This window comes from Mobula hypostoma, chromosome 2, assembly GCF_963921235.1.
Source record: "Mobula hypostoma chromosome 2, sMobHyp1.1, whole genome shotgun sequence".
Classification (NCBI taxonomy): domain Eukaryota; kingdom Metazoa; phylum Chordata; class Chondrichthyes; order Myliobatiformes; family Myliobatidae; genus Mobula; species Mobula hypostoma.
Genome location: NC_086098.1, coordinates 157,289,642 through 157,310,670, shown reverse-complemented (window position 1 = coordinate 157,310,670; position 21,029 = coordinate 157,289,642). Strand labels below are relative to the sequence as shown.

General features: G+C 43.7%; 1 protein-coding gene across 2 annotated transcripts in view; it reads left to right on the top strand.

The window, feature by feature from the left end:
* Nucleotides 1–21,029, top strand: part of gcn1 (GCN1 activator of EIF2AK4) — a 178,227-nt gene that overhangs the window by 152,395 nt on the left and 4,803 nt on the right. For both annotated transcript variants that reach the window (XM_063040918.1, XM_063040917.1), the window contains 5 exons: nucleotides 1,650–1,843; nucleotides 2,939–3,053; nucleotides 3,601–3,697; nucleotides 5,628–5,776; nucleotides 20,878–20,985. In XM_063040918.1, the coding sequence (XP_062896988.1) occupies nucleotides 1,650–1,843; nucleotides 2,939–3,053; nucleotides 3,601–3,697; nucleotides 5,628–5,776; nucleotides 20,878–20,985 (663 nt within the window). The remainder of the gene's footprint in view (nucleotides 1–1,649; nucleotides 1,844–2,938; nucleotides 3,054–3,600; nucleotides 3,698–5,627; nucleotides 5,777–20,877; nucleotides 20,986–21,029) is intronic.

The following is a 21,029-nucleotide window of genomic DNA, read 5'->3' as shown; positions in this document are numbered from 1 at the left end:
GCAGGCAAAGCCGGGGATTTTGAGGCCTTTCCTCCGAAAGATTCTCAATTGCACAGTAACAGCGGCAGTGAACCGGCGTTTCAGAAATTTCTCCAGATGTTCCTCTGTGCTTTCACGTCTGTCTCCATCAAATCAGAATTGTCCACGGCCCCTATTTAACGGATACAATATCAATTTTACTGGAGAGCTGCGCGCGCATGGCGCGCTGCTATCTTCTCCTCCCGCCTTTTTGATTGCTAAAATATATTTACAACATTAGAACATTAATAAAGCTTCACTGATTTTTACCGTTGGGCTGTGGAGATCCACAAAATAGAAGAGGCACAATGACTTGCAGACAGTCTCAGTGTGGTTATCCACCTAGAACTTCTCATCATTATCTTCTGTCCCTTGCTCTTCTTGGATCCCTTCCAACTTTTCCTTGTGTATCCAACAATTTTTCCCATTTTCCTGAAGTGGAGCCATAACTTCTTGACAAAAGTAATTTCTCAGTTTATAATGTTCCGCTCCCAGTTCATAAGCCACATACTATTCAACAGGTATACTATTGGACACCTGCAAACAATTCTGTCAAGTAAATTGTATTCTAACATCAAACCTGATAACAAAGCTACAAAGATGAACAGTTTCCTGCTTTTGCTTAGTATATATAATCTTTCCAACTTTGTAAATCGATTGTATATCTGCAGTTTTCCCTTTCTTGCTAGCTAGCCAAGTCTCAGTATGGATAACCTTGCATCTTATTGAACACGAAATGGACAAGACAGAAGTATTATTTATTTTTATTTAGCGATACAGCACGATAACAGACCCTTCCTGCCCAATGAGCCCCTGCCACCCAAATAAATACATCCCAAGTGACCAGATTATGCCCTCTCGTGGCAAAATGTTGTAGCAATCTACTCAAATTCACAACTGATAAAAATCTTCTTGAATGACTATGACATACAATGTGCACTGTGTATGCATCCTAATGATGTGAGCTGTGGTCATTTCCCGAAACGTCAACTGTTTATTCCTCTCCACACATGCTGCCTGACCTGCTGAGTTCCTCAAGCATTTTATGTGTGTTAATGTGAGCAGTGCTTCTTTTTTTCTGATTCAGATACTGAACGTCTCATCCTGGACCCACCCATCAGACATGGGACCAGAATTAGCCCATTCGGCCTCTTGAGTTTGCTCTGTCATTCCACCATGGCTGATTAATTATATTGCTCAACCCCATTCTCCTGCCTTCTCCCTGTAACTTTGATGCCCTTACTGATCAAAAACCTCTCAACTTCCCCTTTAAATATACCCAGTGTCTTGACCTCCACAGCCCTCTGTACCCATCAGTATCTAAGTGTGTGTGGTGCAGTTGATGGTCTTTGAGTTAAACTGAGAATTGTCCCCTATAAAGCATTTCTGCTGTTGTATGCTGTGTGACTTTTCACACGTCTCCTATTGAAGCAAATAACATACATTGACACCATAATTGCTTCTGTTATATCCAGTAATTTTTGATGTGTTTTTAGTACTGGGGCTAGCTTGGCTATTGTTAAAGTAGTACATATCACAGTCAAAAGAGGTTTTCCTAGCTGAAATATTTTTCAATGCTGACTCAAAGTTTGCATAATTGCTATGTTTTATGATATATTTCTGATATACAGGTGGGGATTGCACTGAAGCCCTTCCTTCCACAGCTTCAGACCACCTTCACAAAAGCCCTGTCTGATACAAATCGTGCTGTCCGCCTAAAAGCAGCAGAAGCTCTTGGAAATTTGATAGTTATTCACACCAAGGTGGACCCGTTGTTTACTGAATTGCTGAATCTAGCACGGAATGCAGATGATTCTAGTGTCAGGTATGTGCCATAAAGTAAAGGGAAAAATGAATTTTGTTGCAACAGGTGTGATAAATAGGATTCTTCTTCCAGAAAATTCCAAGTGTGTAGTGAATTGCCTTAATCTCATGTGCGTGGAACATGAAGGACTTTCCTTTGGAGTGATCTTGCTCCAGGTAATAGGCATACTGTATTTGGACAGAGACTGTTCCATGATAGAAATATGTTGGTGTTGCGGAGCAGGAGGAACTGTAAAGTTAATTTAAATATGTAACATGCCACTTTATTACATACAGGAGTGGAACTGGTGTCATCTTCTGCTGCTGTAGCCCACCCACTTCGAGATTTGACAGGTGCATTGAGAGATGCTCTTCTGCACAGCACTGTTGTTAACTTAGGGTTTTAAAGTTGTTTAGTGCAAGGTTCCACGTTAAGCTGCCATCTTGGTTCGTGGCTCCATAGTGCCCCCCGCACACCACTGTTGGGATGCGTAGTTATTTGAGTTAAAATGTCAGCTTGAATCATTATCCTCTGACTTCTCTCATTAACAAGGTATTTTCGCCCACACAACTGCCGCTCACTGGATTTTTTTTTGCACAGTTCTCTGTAAACTGTAGAAGCTGTTGCATGTGAAAATCCCAGGGGATCAGCAGTTTCTGAGATGGTCAAACCACCAATGATCATTCCATGTCTCAGTCACTTCTTCCCCATTCTGACGTTTGGTCTGAACCTCTTGACCATGCCTGCAAATTTTTATGCATTAAATTGCTGCCACATGATCAGCTGCATATTTGCATTAACGAGTAGGTGTATAGGTGGCCACTGAGTGTACATTCAAAATGTCTGAAGATTAGAATGGTTCTGAGAGAAGAGTGAGAGTCTGTTTTGGCTCTACTTTTTTAATCGGGTGTAGCAGTCCATTGGGGCAGTGAAATTGTGCATAAATAATAAGGAGGCTATAATTTAGAAATCTGGTGTTTGAACATCTGTTCAGAGTATTTTGTTGGGAAGGATATTAAATCATCCAGGGTTTTCTTTTTCAGGTCTTCTTTGTCATCAGAATCTTTGAATTAAAATTACGCTGTATTTTAAAGTAATCTGTATCTCTACTTTCAGAGAGACTCAACTTCAGGCCCTGCGATTTGTCATCCAAGGAGCTGGTGCCAAGGTTGATGGAAATATCCGTAAAAATCTCACCACTTGGTTGTTAGGAATGCTGGGGCACGATGAGGTATGACAGGCCTGTCAGAAAATACTTGGTTCTCCTAATAATGCACAGTAAATTGGGAAAGCAGTCAGTTAAATCATTTAAATGACATGTTCATCTGCTCTAAGTGCACTATGAAGTAGTATCTTGAGCAAACAGTTTTACACAGGCTATAAAATATAATATAGGCCATCCTTGAGTTAAGAACACGTGATTTATGGACACCACCACATGCAGAAGAGCTGCCATAATATTATTAAATTCAAAAGTCTGTCATATATGCTTCATTCCTTTGAACAGCAGAACTTCTGTCCTCTCCCTCTCCAGTTTTAGCAATTGTTATTATCAGTCTTGTGTGCTTTTGATGCTGGTCATTATAATATTATGTAGTCATGATTACCTTATCCAGTGATCTTTTTCTTGTGCACTTTCCAATTCATGGATGTTACTAAAAGCAGAACCCAGGGACAGTGCATCAGTTATTCTATTTACAAGGACTTTGTGAAAGTGCTGGAGTATTTTGTAATTTTCTTTATGTACTAGGCTGATGGTTGAATCTTCTTTCTCTCAGGATGCCACACGCATGGCTTCTGCTGGTTGTTTAGGAGAACTGTGTTCATTTTTACCAGATGATGAACTCAGTGCAGTACTCAAAAATGACCTTTTGGGTAAGTTAAAAGTAAATTTTATTATCAAAGTACATACATGTCACCATATACAACCCTGAGATTCATTTTCTTGTGGGCATTCTCAATAAATCTATAGAATAGCAGCCATAACAGAATCAATGAAAGACCACCCAACTAGTGTGTTCAACCGGAGTGTAAAGGCAACGAACTGTGCAAATACAAAAAGAAGAAATAATAATAAATAGATGAACATTAAATATTGATAACATGAAATGAAGAGTCCTTGAGAGTAAGTCCGTTGGTTGTGGGAACATTTCGATGATGGGGCAAGTAAAGTTATCCCCTTTAGTTCCAGAGCCTGATGGTTAATAACTGTTCCTGAACCTGGTGGTGAGAGTCCTGAGGCTACTGTACCCTCATCCTGATGGCAGCAATGAGAAGAGAGCATGTCCGAGGTGGTGGGGTTCCCTGATGATGGATGCTACTTTTCTGTGACAGCGTTTCATGGAGATGTGTTTAGTGGTTTAGTGGTTGGGAGGATTTTGCGTGTGATGAACTTAGCCAAAGCCACTAGGGTTTGTAGGGTTTTCTGTTCAAGGGCACTGGTGTTTACATACCAACCAGTCGATATACTCTCTATTGCACATGTGTGGAAGTTCGTCAAAATTTTAGATGTCATGCAGAATCTCCACAAGTGACTGTACTGTTGGAGGGGAATCACTCCCAGATATGTGCTGCTCCATATTCACAATATTAGGCATTGTTTATTTAAGACTCCATTCACTCAGATTACTCGAGCAAAGAGATCTGGAATGTTCAGGAAAGATTGAACAAACCAAGTCTCTTCTGTCTCTTAAAGGAAGCCTGTAAGATTATGAAAGGTTTTTTCTGGGAAATAGCTGTCAAAAATTGCCTCCACATTTGCAGGGCATCCAGAAAAGAACGAGAGATTTGAGGTCACAAGAGTTATTGTAGGGGTATCAAGGGGAAGCTCATTTAACACCTGGTTTGGGGTTGGAGAAAGTTATAGTGAGACATGCATGTAAGGGTTAACTTGAATTGTCCTTAAGTACTACAGTAGGCAATTTGGTATACTCAAATAATGATGCTTTTATTAGCCTGGCAGAGTTGGGTTTTTCCACTTCCCATTTAGTTTCTGGCACTGGGTCTATCCTGATTTTATTCTTTCCTGTAGTTTTGCACCTATTATAAACTTGTTTCCCCAACCACTTTTGAAATTTGTAAATTCAGATTGTAGAAAGTGAATTTTCATCTTGGAGTTTAATCTCTATAAACCCTGCATCAGTCACAAAAAGAAAGCTGAATTTTCAAGAACCTCTGATCTTCTGACTCATTAGTGAATAGCTACACACTATGCCTCTTAGCATTTTGAGTTAAAGTTTGAGAAAGATACTATTTAAATTCAAGACTTCGTCACACTTCAAATAGTTTACTACAGTCCACGGTCGGGGTGTTAACTAAGGATAATCAGTTCTTGAAAATTTAGCTCAAGTTTTGTTTCTTTAAAACCGAGTGTCCCAAATGTTCACATCATTCGTGGTTTAGAGCAGTTAAAAATAAACTTCTGTTCAAAATGATTTTCAATATCACAGAATTTGCATCCATCAAAAAATAACTTTGGAAAATAATTTCAGATTCAGCATTCAACAGTATTTCATATGAAGAATAAAATGTCCCCCTTTTTAAAAGTAAAGACGTAGCAAATGGGCTTGGGTCTTGTCTCTTGCTTTCCTTTGAGATGACACTTATCATTGAAGATGTGAACTCTCATGTCTTTTTGGTGTGTTACCCCCAACTACACAATACTGTATTTATATGATTAATTATCAAGAGCATAAATTACGGGTAATTTTATCTGCTCTTTCACCTGATTGTAGACTATATTTCCTAAACACAGATAACTGTTGTATGGGTAGAATTATTGATGTTGCTTGTCTTTATTTTGTAGCTGATATATCTGGTATTGACTGGATGGTGAGGCATGGACGGAGCGTGGCCCTTTCAATTGCAATGAAAGCGGCTTCCAGCAAGCTGTGTACACTTGAGTACAATGCAAGTATATTGGACATGATTTTTGCCAGTGCTACAGCTGACCGGGTAAGCAGGGATATCCAGGTTATTTGTCAAACCTTCGCTGACAATTAAATTATTCCATAGTCAAACATTACTTGGATCTATGAGCATGTGGAGATCTTTCCTTTGCATTAAATACATTTAATGTGCCTATAAAAAGTATTCACCCCCCCCCCCCCCAGAAGTCTTCATGTTTTATTGTTTTACAACATTGGGTCACAGTGGATTTAATTTGTTTTTTTGATACTGATCAACAGAAAAAGACCTTTTGTGTGAAGACAGATATCTACAAAGTGATCTAAATTAATGATAAATATAAAACACCAAGTTGTTCAAACGTTTCAAAGGTGCATTTAATGTAAGAGAAATGTATACAATATACATCCTGAAATTCTTTTTCTTTGCAACCATCCATGAAAACAGAAAAGTGCCCCAAAGAGTGAATGACAATTAAATGTTAGAACCCCAAATACCCCCCCAGCTCCCCCCTCCCACATGTAAGCAGCAGCAGAGCATCGATCCCCCCTCCCCACCAGCAAAAAAAGCATCGGCACCCTCCATCAAGCACCCAAGCATGCAGCTATGCATCATAAAGACACAGACTTGCAGTACCCCAAAAACTACTCATTCACCTGGTAATTTGACATACCACAGGCTCTCTCTCTCCCTAATAAGGGAAAAAGAGATGTCTCAGTTTCACAGCGAGAGGGGAGACATAACAAACAACTCACTGATTTACAATGTTAAAAGTCAGTTGTGTCACTTTTTCTGAGCTGTGTGGGCCCAGCGACCCAGGTTCTTTGATCTTCCGTCTCCCACAACACACCAATTTCCTGCAGGGGCACCTACCTCTAATCTGCTTGCCTCCAGAGCCTCGAAATTCTGAAACTCCAAAGGCGAGCTAATCTTCTCAGCCACGTCCTTGGTATATCGAATAATGGCCAGTCATGACACCCCAAGAGTGGGTCCCATTCCCGCAAAGAACTGAAGTCAGCGTGTAACTCCGGGTCAGGGTCTTCAAAAGAACCCAGAAAGGGAAAGATAGAGATATTAAAGATAGAAGTAGAGCTGTTTCCAAAGATGCAAGCAAAGGAGTCGCAGTTGGGTGCCGTTGTCTCCTAAGCTCCACCTGCAATTGATTGCATAAGTATTCACCTCCCTTTAATACGACACACCAAATCATCACTGGTGCAGCCAATTGGTGATCTATTTATGGAGACCTGTATGCAGTCAAGATGTTTCAATTGTAGTAAAAGTACACCTGTATCTGGAAGGTCCAATGCCAGTGAGTCAATATCCTGGCAAAAACTACACCATAAAGACAAAAGAACACTCCAAGAACTCCGCAGAAAGGTTATTGAAAAGCACAAGTCAGAGACGGATACAGGAAAATATCCAAGTCACTGAATATCCCTTGGAGTACAGTTAATTCAATCATCAAGAAATGGAAAGAATATGGCACAGCTGTAAATCCGCCTAGAGCAGACCGTTCTCAAAAACAGTGACTGTACAAGAAGAGACCTATGACAACTCTGGAGGAGTTACAAGCTTCAGTGCTGAGATGGGAGAGACTGCACATACAACAACTGTTGCCTGGGTGCTTCACCAGTCGTAGCTTCATGGGAGAGTGGCAAAGCGAAAGCCACTGTTGAAAAACGCTCACATGAAATCATGGCTAGAGTTTGCCAGAAGCCGTGTGGGAGTCTCCAAGATCAGCTGGAAGATGGTTCCGTGGTATGCTGAAACCAAAATTGAGCTCTTTGGCCATCTGACTAAGTGCTATGTTTGGTGTAAGCCATGCACTGCACATCATCAAAAACATACTAAACCTACCATGAAGCATGGTGGTGGCTGCATTATGGGTGTGGGGGATGCTTCACTACAGCAAGCTCTGGAAGGCTTGTGAAGATAGAGAGTAAAATGAATGCAGCCAAAAAGAGAAATCCTAGAGGAAAACTCTATGCAGTCTGCAAGAGAACTGCAACTTGGGAGAAGATTTGTTTTCTAGCAAGACCCCAAGCATAAAGCCAAAGCTGTATATGAATGGCTTAAAAACAGCAAAGTTAATGTTCTGGAGTGGCTAAGTCAGAGTCCAGACAGAATTTGAGCAGTTTAGTAAAGAAGAATGTGGAAAAACTGCATAGTCCAGATGTGCAAAGCTGATAGAGAGCTATCCACACAGACTGAAAGCTGTAATTGCCGCCAAAAGTGCATCTACTAAATACCGACTTGAAGGAGATGAATACTTACGCAATCAATTACTTTGTGTTTTATATTTGTAATTAATTTAGATCACTTTGTAGAGATCTGTTTTCACTTTGACACAGAAGAGTCTTTATCTGTTGATCAGTGTCAAAAAAAAGCCAAGTTAAATCCACTGTGATTCAGTGTTGTAAAATGATAAAACATGAAGGGGGGTGAATACTTTTTATAGGCACTGTACATGCCTAAATGAAAATCTTGACTTTTCAATGGTTTTTTAAAAAAATACACATAACACTAAAGACTTTGCTTTTCAGTCCATGCAATCATTGAACATAGAACACTGCAGTACAGAACAGGCCCCTTGGCCAATGATATTATAACCTACTGTAAGGTCAAACTAACCCTTCCCTCCTACACAACCCTCCATTTTTCTATCGTATGTGTGCCTTTCTTAAATATTCCTGCTGTATCTGCCTCTACCACCACCACCCCTTGCAGGTGCACAACGCACCCACATTCCCTGTATTTTAAAAAAAAACTTAACTCTGACATCCCCGCCACCACCCCCCTCCAATAATCACCTTAAAATTATGCTCCTGTATTAGCCATTTCTGCCCTGAGAAGCAAATCCTTCTGAAATAGAAGATTGGTAGCTGAGGTTGGCTGCTTGTTTGTAGGGTTGTTCACTGAGCCTGGAAGTTAGGTTACAAATGTTTCGTCACCACTCAAGGTAACATCTTCAGTGCACAATTGAGTGTTGTTTCTACCAAGTGCCTGCGTTTATATTAGTCCGACTCGTTGTTCTGATAGGTCATTCCCTGGGCAGAGAATTCCACAGATTCACCACTGTCTGGGAAAAACAGTTTCTCCTCATCTCCGTGTCCCCTAGTTCTAGTTATCCCCTCTGGCTCAAGAGCCTGATGTTTGAGGAGTAATAACTGTCCCTGAATCTGAACATGTCAAATCTACACAAACTTATAACAAAGTAGATTTGCTACATTGCTTTCTATGTAATGGCACTTGTATACTGCACCCAGGAGAGCGTCTCTGATCCTCTCCACTTATCTCCCAATGAGGGCTGGCTCATGGACCTCTGGTTTCCTCCTCCTTTAATAACAAATCAGATCCTTGGTCTTGCTGACAGAGAGAGGTTGTTGTTATGGCACCACACAGCCAGACTTGGCATTGGAGCTGTGCTTAGTAAAGTAAGTAGAACAGGGGGCTAAGCACAAAATCTTGTGGTGCACCTGTGCTGACAGAGATTGTGGAGGTGATGTTGCTGCCAATCCAAACTGACTGGAGTCTGCATGTGAGGAAATCAAGGATCCAGTAGCACAAGGAGGTATTGAGGATGTGGTCCTGGAGCTTATTGATTAGTTTTGACAAGATGATGGTATTGAATGCCAAGCTGTAGTTAATGAAGAGCATCCTCTTGTATGCCTTTTCACTGTCCGGATGTTCCAGGGTTGAGTGAAGAGCCAATGAAATGGCATTTATAGTTGATCTGTTGCTTCTTAGGCAGGAACTGATAGGTTTCATCTCCAACCTCAAAGCATTTCGTCACGGCGTGTGTAAGTGCGACTGGATGATGGTCATTGATGTACTAGTATTATTGAAGCCTGCTTTCTCAGGCTGCCAAAGCAAGAGGTTAAAGATTTTGGTGACCTCTCCGGCAGATAATCAGCACGGGTCTTTAATACTCGACCGGGTACCCGATCTGTACCAGATGCTTTCTGTGGGTTCATCCTCCTGAAGGATGCTCTCACATTGGCCTCAGAGACCAAAACCACAGGGTCATTGGGGGCTGTGAGAGTTTCTGAAGGTACCTTCATGTTTTGACAGTCAAAACGAGCACAAAAGACATACAAAATGCTAGAACAGCTGTCCCCAACCACCAGGCCGCAAAACATGTGCTACCGGGCCGCGAGGAGACGATATGGTTTGCAATAGGAGTCAGCTGCACCTTTCCTCATTCCCTGTCACGGCCACTGTTGAGCCATTATGCACGCGAGGTCATTACCTGCGCATCATCCATGTCAGCACGGGAAGAAGATCAACTCATCGAGCTTGCAAATGACAACGGGCTAAAAAGTATGTTTGACATAACGTCTCTGCCGGCATTCTGGATTAAAATCAAGGCTAAGTATCCTGCGATAGCCACGAAAGCACTGAAAACGTTGCTTCCATTTCCAATACATCTCTGCAATGAATGCAACGAAAACTAAATTGGGGAATAGACTGGACATAAGGAACCCCATTCGAGTATCGCTGTCTCCCATCACCCATCGATGGGACCGTCTTGTTGCAGGAAAACAAACCCAGGGCTCCCACTGATTCAGCGATATTGGTATTTTGCAATGATTTTATATGTTCATACGGGGAAAATATGTGCTGTGTGTTTAATATCCAAACGTTCCTTAAAATGTTATGATACTATTGACTTATATAACCATATAACAATTACAGCACAGAAACAGGCCATCTCTGCCCTTCTAGTCCATGCTGAACACTACTCTCACCTAGTCCCACTGACCTGCACTCAGCCCATAACCTTCCATTCCTTTCCTGTCCATATACCTATCCAATTTTTCTTTAAATGATAATATCGAACCTGTTTCTGCCACTTCTATTGGAAGTTCGTTCAACACTTACTTCAAGCTTCCCTGTCCTCCCCTGATAATTGACTTATCACTATATTCATGCATGGAAAATATGCGCTGTGTGTTTAATATTAAATTCGTTAGATAAACCCTTTTAGAAACGAAATTGAATGTACTAGCCACTTATCACCTATACTGTATTCCGGTCTTGATTAAGACGCCCCCCCACCCCCGAACAGAATCGCCAAAAACGATTTGCAGAAAAAAATCGGCACGTACATGCATGCGCAGGACACGCATGTGCACTGGTGACAGCGCAAGGCTTCATGGTCATTGTAGTCTTTCCCTGGGTAAACACAACATATTTGACTGCTACTCTTGTCCGTTGGCAACCCTACCACCCCCCCCCCCCCAACGGGTCGGCCGGTCTCCAAGAATATTGTCAATATTAAACCGGTCCGCAGAGCAAAACAGGTTGGAGACCCCTGTGTTAGAAGAACTCAGCAGGCCAGTCAGCACCTAAGGAAAAGAGTAAGCAGTAGATGTTTTGAGCCAAGACCCTTCAAGACTGGAAAAAAAAGGGTGAGAATTTGGAGCAAGAAGGTGGGGGGAGGGGAGGAAGAAGTACAAGGTGGAAGGTGATAGGTGAAACTGGGAGTGGGAGAGGTGAAGTAAAGAGCAGCGAAGCTGATGGGGGAAAGAGATAAACTGCTGGGGGGAGGATCTGTTAGGAGAGGGTAGAAGACCATGGGAAAAAGGGAAGGGGGGAGGAGCACCAGAGAGAAGTAATGGGGGTGATCGGCAGGTAAGGAGATGAGGTGAGAGATGGGAATGGTGGGTGGGGGGGGGCAATTATCAGAAGTTCAAGAAATCAATGGTTATGCCATCAGGTTAGAGGCTACCCAGATGGAAAATAAGGTGATGCTCTTCCAACCTGAGTGTGGCCTCATCGCTGCAGTAGAGGAGGCCATGGACTGGCATATGGGGATGGGAAATAGAAATGAAATGGGTGGCCACTGAGAGATCATGCTTTTTCCTACGGAAGGAGCACAGGTGTTCAGCAAAGCAGTCTCCCAATCTACGTCGGAAGCCATACTGGGAACACCAGATGCAGTGTATGACCCCAAAAGACTCACAGGTGAAGTGTTGACTCAACTGGAAGGACTGTTTGAGCCCATGGATGGTAGTGAGGGAAGAGGTGAAGGGGCAGGTGTAGCACTTGTTCCGCTTGCAAGGATAAGTACCAGAACAGAGGTCAGTGGGGAGGAATGAATGAACAAGGGAGTCGCGTAGGGAGCAATCCCTGTGAAAAGCAGAAATTGGGGGGTGGGTGGCAGGAGGGAGATGTGATGGTGGTGGGGTCCGTGGGAGGTGATGGAAGATACAGAGAATTATGCGCTGGAAGTGGAGGCTACTGGGATGGTAGATGAGGATAAGAGGAACCCTATCTGTCCCTGGTGGGGTGGTGGGAGGATGGGGTGAGGGCAGATGTGTGTGAAATGGGATGCGGGTGAGGGTAGCATTGATGGAGGAAGGAAAGCCCCTTTCCTTGAAGAAGGAGGACATCTGATTAGTCCTAGAATGGAAAGCCTCATCCTGAGCACAGCTGCGTCAGATGAAGGAACTGAGAGACGGGGTTGGCATTTTTACAAGTGGCAAGATGGGAAGAGGTATAGTTCAGGCAGCTGTGAGAATCGGTGGATTTATAAATTATATCAGTAGATAAACGGCCTCTAGAGATAGAGACAGAGATCGAGAAGGGGGAGGGAGGTGTCAGAAATGAACCAGGTAAATTTGAGGGCACGGTAGAAGTTGGAGGCAAAGTTGATGAAGTCAGTGAACTCAGCATAGGTGCAGGAAGCAGTCCCAATGCAGTTGTTGATGTAGCATAGGAAAAGTTGCAGGGTGTAGGCTTGGAGCATAGGCTGTTCCACGTAGCTGACAAAAAGGCAGGCATAGCTGGAAACCGTGCAAGTGCCCATGGCTATACCTTTGGTTTGGAGGAAGTGAGACGAGCCAAAGGAGAAACTATTGAGAGTGAGAACCAGTTCCTCCAGACGGAGTAGAGTGGTGGTGGACCAGAACGTGTTGGGTCTATTATCATGAAAGAAGCAGAGAACTTTAAGGCCCTCCTGATGGGGGAATGGAGTTGTATTGGGTCTGGCCGTACATGGTGAAAATGAGACATGGAACTTGGAGTCATTGAAAAGACCCAGAGCATCAGAATCAGGTTTATTATCACCAGCATGTGATGTGAAATTTGTTAACTTAGCAGCAGCAGTTCAATGCAATTCATAACAAAGAAGAAGAAGAAGCAAAAACAGAATAAAATAATAACTAAATAATTAAATCAATTACAGTATACATATATTGAATAGATTAAAAATCATGCAAAGAACAGAAATATTATTTATTAAAATGAGTGAGGGAGTGTCCAATGGTTCAAAGTCCATTTAGGAATCAGACGGTAGAGGGGAAGAAGCTGTTTCTGAATCGCTGAGTGTGTGCCTTCAGGTTTCTGTGTCTCTTGCCTAATGGTAACAGTGAGAAAAGGGCATGCCCTGGGTGCTGGAAGTCCTTAATAATGATAATGGATACTGCCTTTCTGAGACACCGCTCCTTGAAGAAGTCCTGGGTACTTTGTAGGCTCGTGCAGGTGTCTGAGAGTTGTTGCCTGGCCTCAGCAAGGTAAAAGTCAGTCCACCAGACTACTACAACACCACCATCCCCCCCCCCCATCTGTGGATTTGATGGTTAAGTTAGAATTAGTGCAGAGAAAGTGGAGAGCGGTACGTGCAGAGAGAGCAGGGGAAGCACATGCTAGTCATTGAGGCATGGTCAAAATGAAAGTGTTGGCTCAAAACTTTGTCTGGTGTCTACCTGCCCATCATCTACCCAGATACTCTTTCCCCCTTCCCTTTTTGCCATGGTGTTCTAGCCTCTCCAATCAGATTCCCCCTTTTCCAGCCCTTTATCTCTTTCACCTATCAGCTTCCCAGCTCTTCATTTCACCCCTCCCTGTCTCCTGGTTTCACCTATCACGTACCACCTTGTACTTCTTCCTCCCCTCCCTCACCTTCTTGCTCTAACTTCTCATCTTTTTTCCCAATCCTGATGAAGGGTCTCTGTCCAAAACATCAACTCATCTGGGAGCAAAAACTTGCTTACCACTTTTGTGACTTGGTTTCACTTTGTAGGAGGTGAGAGCATACAAGTCCTGCCACAGTGACCACGGACGCCTTCAAAGCGATTGCGCAACCACCAACTTCAACTCCAGCCTTGAACTCCAGGCCGGGTCTTTATGTGCTGCTATTGTGACTCCATCTCCCCTTCCCCTACCACCACTCTGCAACCCCGTCTCCCTCAGATCCCACCATCAGCTCCTGGGCCCTCAGAGACTCCATCTTCCTCTCACCCCAACCCTCCCCTCTCCACTGAAACCCCCAGCCTCCCCCCTCCGATCCCAGTTCTCATCCATGCCGGGTCTTTACCATCCCCTCTGACCTTCAACTGTCTGAGGCAGAGCGCTCTGTCCTCAGCAAGGGCCTCACCTTTCTCCCCCTTCGCCCACACCTCAGTGAGTTCCGCGTTCGCCATGACACGGAACTCTTCTCCCTCCATGAGGCGGAACTCTTCTTCTGTTGTCTCCGTCTCCGAGCCTACTTCTTCGGCAAGGACTCTTCCACCCCCACCCATGACCCCTTCTCCCGTCTTCAACCCTCCTCTTCTTCATGGACACCCCGCTCTGGTCTTCTGCCTGCTCTGGATCTCTTTATTGCTAACTGCCGATGGGACATCAACCGTCTCGACTTCACCACACCTTGTTCCCATTCCAACCTTACTCCTTGCGAACGCTCTGCTCTCCACTCCCTCCGCACTAATCCTAACCTTACTATTAAACCCACCGATAAGGGGGGGTGCTGTTGTAGTCTGGCGTACTGACCTCTACCTTGCCGAGGCACAGCGACAACTCGCGGATACCTCCTCTTATTTACCCATTGATCGTGACCCCCACTAAGGAGCACCAGGCCATTGTCTCCCACACCATCACCGACTTTATCCACTCAGGGGATCTCCCATCCACTGCTATCAACCTTATAGTTCCCACACCTCGCACTTCCCGTTTCTACCTTCTACCCAAGATCCGCAAACCTGCCTGTCCTGGCAGACCTATTGCCTCAGCTTGCTCCTGCCCCACCGAACTCGTTTCTGCATACTTCGACATGGTTTTAACCCCCCTTGTTCAATCTCTTCCTACCTATGTTCGTGACACTTCTCACGCTCTTAAACTTTTCGATGATTTTAAGTTCCCTGGTCCCCACCGCTTTATTTTCACCATGGATGTCCAGTCCCTATATACTTCCATCCCCCATCAGGAAGGTCTCAAAGCTCTCCGCTTCTTTTTGGATTCCAGACCGAATCAGTTCCCCTCTACCACCACTCTGCTCTGTCTAGCGGAATTAGTCCTTACTCTTAATAATTTCTCCTTTGGCTCCTCCGACTTCCTCCAAACTAAAGGTGTAGCTATGGGCTTTCTTTTTGTTGGCTTTGTGGAACAATCTATGTTCCAAACCTATACTGGTATCTGTCCCCCACTTCTCCTTTGTGACATCGACGACTGCATTGGCGCTGCTTCCTGCACGCCTGCTGAGCTCGTTGACTTCATTAACTTTGCCTCCAACTTTCACCCTGCCCTCAAGTTTACCTGGCCCATTTCCGACACTTCCTTCCCATTTCTAGATCTTTCTGTCTCTATCTCTGGAGACAGCTTATCTACTGATGTCTACTATAAGCCTACTGACTCACAGCTATCTGGACTGTTCCTCTTCTCACCCTGTCTCTTGCAAAAATGCCATCCCCTTCTCGCAATTCCTCCGTCTTCGCCGCATCTGCTCTCAGGATGAGGCTTTTCATTCCAGGACGAAGGAGTTGGCCTTTTTTTTTAAAGAAAGGGGCTTCCCTTCCTCTACCATCAACTCTGCTCTCAAACGCATCTCCCCCATTTCACACACATCTGCTCTCACTCCATCCTCCCGTAACCCCACTAGGAATAGGGTTCCCCTGGTCCTCACCTACCACCCCACCAGCCTCTGGGTCCAACATATTATTCTCCATAATTTACACCACCTCCAACGGGATCCCACCACTAAGCACATCTTTCCCTCCCCCCCCCCCCGCTTTCCGCAGGGATCGCTCCCTACGCGACTCCCTTGTCCATTCGTCCTCCCCTGTCCTTCCCCACTGATCTCCTACCTGGCACTTATCCTTGTAAGCAGAACAAGTGCTACACATGCCCTTACACTTCCTCCCTTACCGCCATTCAGAGCCCCAGACAGTCCTTCCAGGTGAGGCGACACTTCACCTGTGAGTCAGCTGGGGTGATATACTGCGTCCGGTGCTCCCGATGTGGCCTTCTATATATTGGCGATACCCGACGCAGACTGGGAGATCGTTTTGCTGAACACCTACGCTCTGTCCGCCAGAGAAAACAGGATCTCCCAGTGGCCACACATTTTAATTCCACATCCCATTCCCATTCTGACATGTCTATCCACGGCCTCCTCTACTGTAAAGATGAAGCCACACTCAGGTTGGAGGAACAACACCTTATATTCTGTCTGGATAGCCTCCAACCTGATGGCATGAACATGGACTTCTCTAACTTCCGCTAATGCCCCACCTCCCCCTCGTACCCCATCCGTTATTTATTTATATACACACATTCTTTCTCTCTCTCTCCTTCTTCTCCCTCTGTCCCTTTGACTTTAATTGATGCACATGCGTATGATGTATAGCATTCACGTACTTTAACATTATCGCATCCAGAACAGTGCACGGCAAGCTGCTCAACCTGTTAATCTATCCCAGGCTACCAGACAAAGCTTTGACCCAAGATTTTCATTTTGACCATGCCTAAATGACCAGCATGTAGCTCCTCCAACACTTTCACTCTCAACTTGCTTGGTACAACAACTCTCAATAAGGTAACTTCAAGGGCAGTTCATCCCAGCGCTGGTAAAAATGGGGGATTGGAATTTCTGTTGCACATTCCAGTCATTTGGGTAGACCTGAGACAGTGTGGGGTCCTTTCTGGTTTCCCTTTGATTCTTCTCTGCCATAATAGGGAGACTTTCGAATTGTATTCGAGAGAATACATTAAGAGGAGCAGCTTGCTGTCCCTGCGTATGGCCTGCATTGCCTTTGTAGACAGTTCGTGTGGATTTTGCTGGGCCTTTCATGGGCACAGATTTCTTGGTAATAGTGGATGCAACTACAAAGTAGCCAGAAGTGATCCCAATAGCCTCCACTACAGCCTTGTGCACTGTTGATGTGTTGAGAAGCCTCTTCTTAAGGACCGGTGTTCCAGAACACTTAGTAGTGACAATGGACCATGATTTGTTGCGGAACAGGTTCAGTCATTCCTGAAAATGAATGGAATAAGAATATTACATCTACGCCATATCACCCAGCTATAAATGGCTTGGTGGAAAAATTTGTCCAGAGTCGAAAGAATACTCGGTTTGTAAATTTTTCAGATACTTCCTTTTCTAAGAGTAAACAGGACTTCCAGCATTTCCATGATTAGTAGTTCTCTTGAATTCAGTCTTGTGGTTGCTGCTATTAGTAGAACACCCTTCCATGGATTGAAAATGGAAAATGGTGGTTGATGATCAGTAATGAGGGTAAGCACTCTCCCATACAAGTACTGGTTGAAACACTTCACACCCCAAAGCAGACTCCAGGCCTCTGTCAGTTTGTGAGTAATTTTTCTCTGCAGTGGTAAGGGAATGTGATGCAAAGGCTAGGGGTGTTTGTCTCCATCACTCATAACATGTGACATGACTATACCTATACATACCATAAGGCAAGCTTCACTGGGCAACTTAGGTCATAATGTGTGAGGACAATCTTGGACTGGTAATTTTCTAATCATTTTAACACTGCTTTGAGATTTTGGAGATGTTCCTGATTATCTTTACTGGTAACAATGATGTTATCCAGGTAACACTTGAGTGCCTGGGCAGCCTTGTAGCACCTGGTCCATAGCTTCCTGCCAAAGTGCAGGTGCAGATTCTACTCCAAATATAAACTTATATTAGTGATAAAGCCCTTTGTGAGTGTCTATGGTGAGGAACACTTTGGACTCTTCTTTCATCTCCATCTGTAGCGAGGCCTCAGTTAAATCTATTTTGATGAGGTGTTGTCCTCCAGAAAGGTTTGCAAAGATAGCATCCATCAAGGGTATTGATCTACTTCTAGTACTGATATGATGGTGTCCTTAAAACCACCACGGATCCTGACAGACCCATTCCTCTTGGCTACTAGGACCCCTGGTGTCGCCCATGGGTTCCACTCAACTTTGGAAAGAACTCCATCGGCCTCCATGTGATCTAGCTCATTGGCTACTTTGGAACCGGATGAGCTTTGTAAAACTTGAGTGTGGCATTTTTGTTTAACACTATTTTCCCCTTGATATGATTGAGGTTTTCAGTGCCATCCTTGAACACTGCTGTGGCATCATCCAGTACATTTCTTAATTTGCTTTCAGTTGACTCCATTGCAGGGGACATGGTATGCAAATTGTGGATGGATCTCCAATCAAGTTGTAGTTGTCTTGGTCACTTACGTCCCCACAATGCTGACCTTTGTTTTTACCACATACAAGCCCAATGGAGCTTGTTGGATATTGTATTTCACTGTCATCCCCACAGGAGATTTTCTCCAGTATAAGTTCTTAGATGGGTATCTGCAGGCTTTACTCCAGCATCTTTGAAATGCAGTTCAAACTCATTTTGTTGCCACTTCCATTGTACTTAATTTGCTGTTCACTTCTGGTGTAAGCCATTTTGCTTGTCTATTGTTAGTTTTCACATTGTAAATTTCAAGGCTACCCAGTCCTGCGTCACTCTTATCATTATCAGATTTTTCATCAGATTTTTCATCAAAAGCTTGCCAACCCACCCTTCTACCCCCACATCCAGGTCGTTAATAAAAATCACGAAAAGTAGAGGTCCCAGAACCGATCCTTGTGGAACGCCACTAGTCACAACCCTCAAACCCGAATGTACTACCTCCACCACGACTGTCTGCCTTCTGCAGGCAAGCCAATTCTGAATCCACCTGGCCAAACTTCCCTGGATCCCATGCCTTCTGACTTTCTGAATAAGCCTATCTGTCACTGCTACCAATACTGTATCCAGTGGAATTTTCTCCTTGTGTTGTCTCTTATCAATTCGACAGCTAAGTCTTCAGGGCTTAGTCATTCATGATGACACTGAGATACTTTTGATGAAAGACTATAAAATTATATAAAGACTATTAAATGTAGTGCCTACAGTAAAATTCACTGTTTGAGCTCATTTTCATTAAAAAAAAAGTCTTATTTAGGCTAGGCCTAAACTTTTGTGCATAGCCTAACATTTGAATAGGCCACTAATTAGTCTAAAATCTCTTAATTCTCAGTATCAAAAAGGTAGTCTTGAAGAAGGGTCTCAGCCAAAAAGGTCGGCTTCTTATTCATTTTCATAGACAGTGCCTGACCTGCTGAGTTCCTCCAGTATTTTGTGTGTGCAGCAATGTATTTGTTGCTTCTGGATGCTTTAATGGCATTTCATCAGCTTCATCAGAACTATGTCGAAGTGGAAGACTGAGAAGATATAGGACTTTCCAGCTGCCTTAAGTGGGCATGGTGGATAGATGGGAGAAATGCAGGACAATTTCTGAAACACAGTGTGTAAACACGTGAGTGATTGAGGGCGGCCTGCTGTACTGTAGGCCGTTAGGAGACCGAATAAAATCACATTGGAACCCATCGCCCCAAATCCTGATCTGAATTTTTACAAAGATTTTATGAAATTGCTTAATATTCTTAGAAATTTTTGCTATTTACTTGAGAACTCACAAATGCCAAATAAGCAAGTATATTCCTGTGCCATGTGTGCTGGAATTCTGAAATAAAAATAGATTTCTGGAAATAGCAGGTCAGGCTGCATCTGTGGGAAGGGAAGAAAAAGACTGCTGCATGTCGGTGATCTTTCGTCTCCGTTTCTCTTCCCCAAGATGCTGCCCACTCTGCTGATTTGTTTACGTTGTTGTTTGTATATCTGCAAAATGTGTGGCACGGTAGTGTAGTGGTTATCGTAAAGCTATTGTAGCACCAGTTTGTACCGCATGAGTTTCTTCTGGGTGCTCAATTTTCCTTCCGCATACCAAAGACTTGTGGGTTAGTAGGTTAATTGGTCACATGGATGTAATTGGGCGGCGTGGGCTTGTTAGGTCAGAAGGGTCTTTCACCGTGTTGTATCTCCAAATAATTAATAAATAAATAATGTTCATGAAGGGGCATTGCTAAGACAGTTTCCCATTTCAATTGGACTTCCTGTTTCAATATGTTGGTACACAGCCTCCTCTACGATCATGATGAGGCCACTCTCAGGTCGGAGGAGCAACACCTCATGTTCTGTCTGAGTAGCCTCCAACCTGTTAGCGTGAACATCAATTTCTCTAATTTCTGGTAATTTCTGCCCTGCCCTCTTCTCTCTTCATTTCCCATTCTAGTTCCCCTCTTACCCCTCTCTTCTCCTCACCTATCACCTCTGGTGGCCTTCCTCCTTCTCTTTCTCCCATGGTCCTTGTCCTCTCCTATCAGATTTCTCCTCTATTAGGCTTTTGCCTCTTCTACCTTCTTGCTTCATCCCCCCTCCCCACCCACCACCTCCCTCATCTGATTTCATTTAGCATCTGCCAGCTTGGACTCCTTCTCACCTCCTTATTATTCTGGCTTCTTCCCCCTTCCTTTCCAGTTCTGATGAACGGTCTTGGCCCGAAATATCTTCTCTTTATTCCTCTGCCTGACCTGCCTTGTTCCTCCAGTGTTTTGTGTGTATTGGTCTGGATTTCCAGCATCTGCAGAATCACTTGTGTTTACCATCGCTTAACATTTTTTTCCCAGTATTAAGCAATTAATTACAGCCATTTCCAAGATTATGTGAGATGATCTGGTAATGCCTGAATTTCCCTGCAACCTTATCCGAAATACACAAACGCTAATCCTTGGACATGCTTTGTTTTGTTCCTTGGACAAAAGAAGAGGCTTCTGCTGTAGTAGATCTGTAGTATTTCTGAATACATTAAACTCAATCTTGAGAACCACTCACTTAAAATGAATCATTACAAGTGTGAAAGTGGGTGGTGTCAAAGCTGTATAAAGTTGCTTTATAGTGACTGTTTCACTGCAGTAAGTATTTAGTTATAATATCTTGAAAATCCAAGTATTCATTACACCAGTAGCTCAAACTGAAACCGCATTTTGTTTTGTAGATTCCCATCGCTACCAGTGGAATCCGAGCAATGGGGTTCCTGATGAAACATCAAATACAAAATGAAGGCGGAGTAATAACTCCGAAACTTATCACACAACTGGTGAAGGTAAAACCTAATAAGTCCATTGAAGAATACTCCTCAGTGTTAAT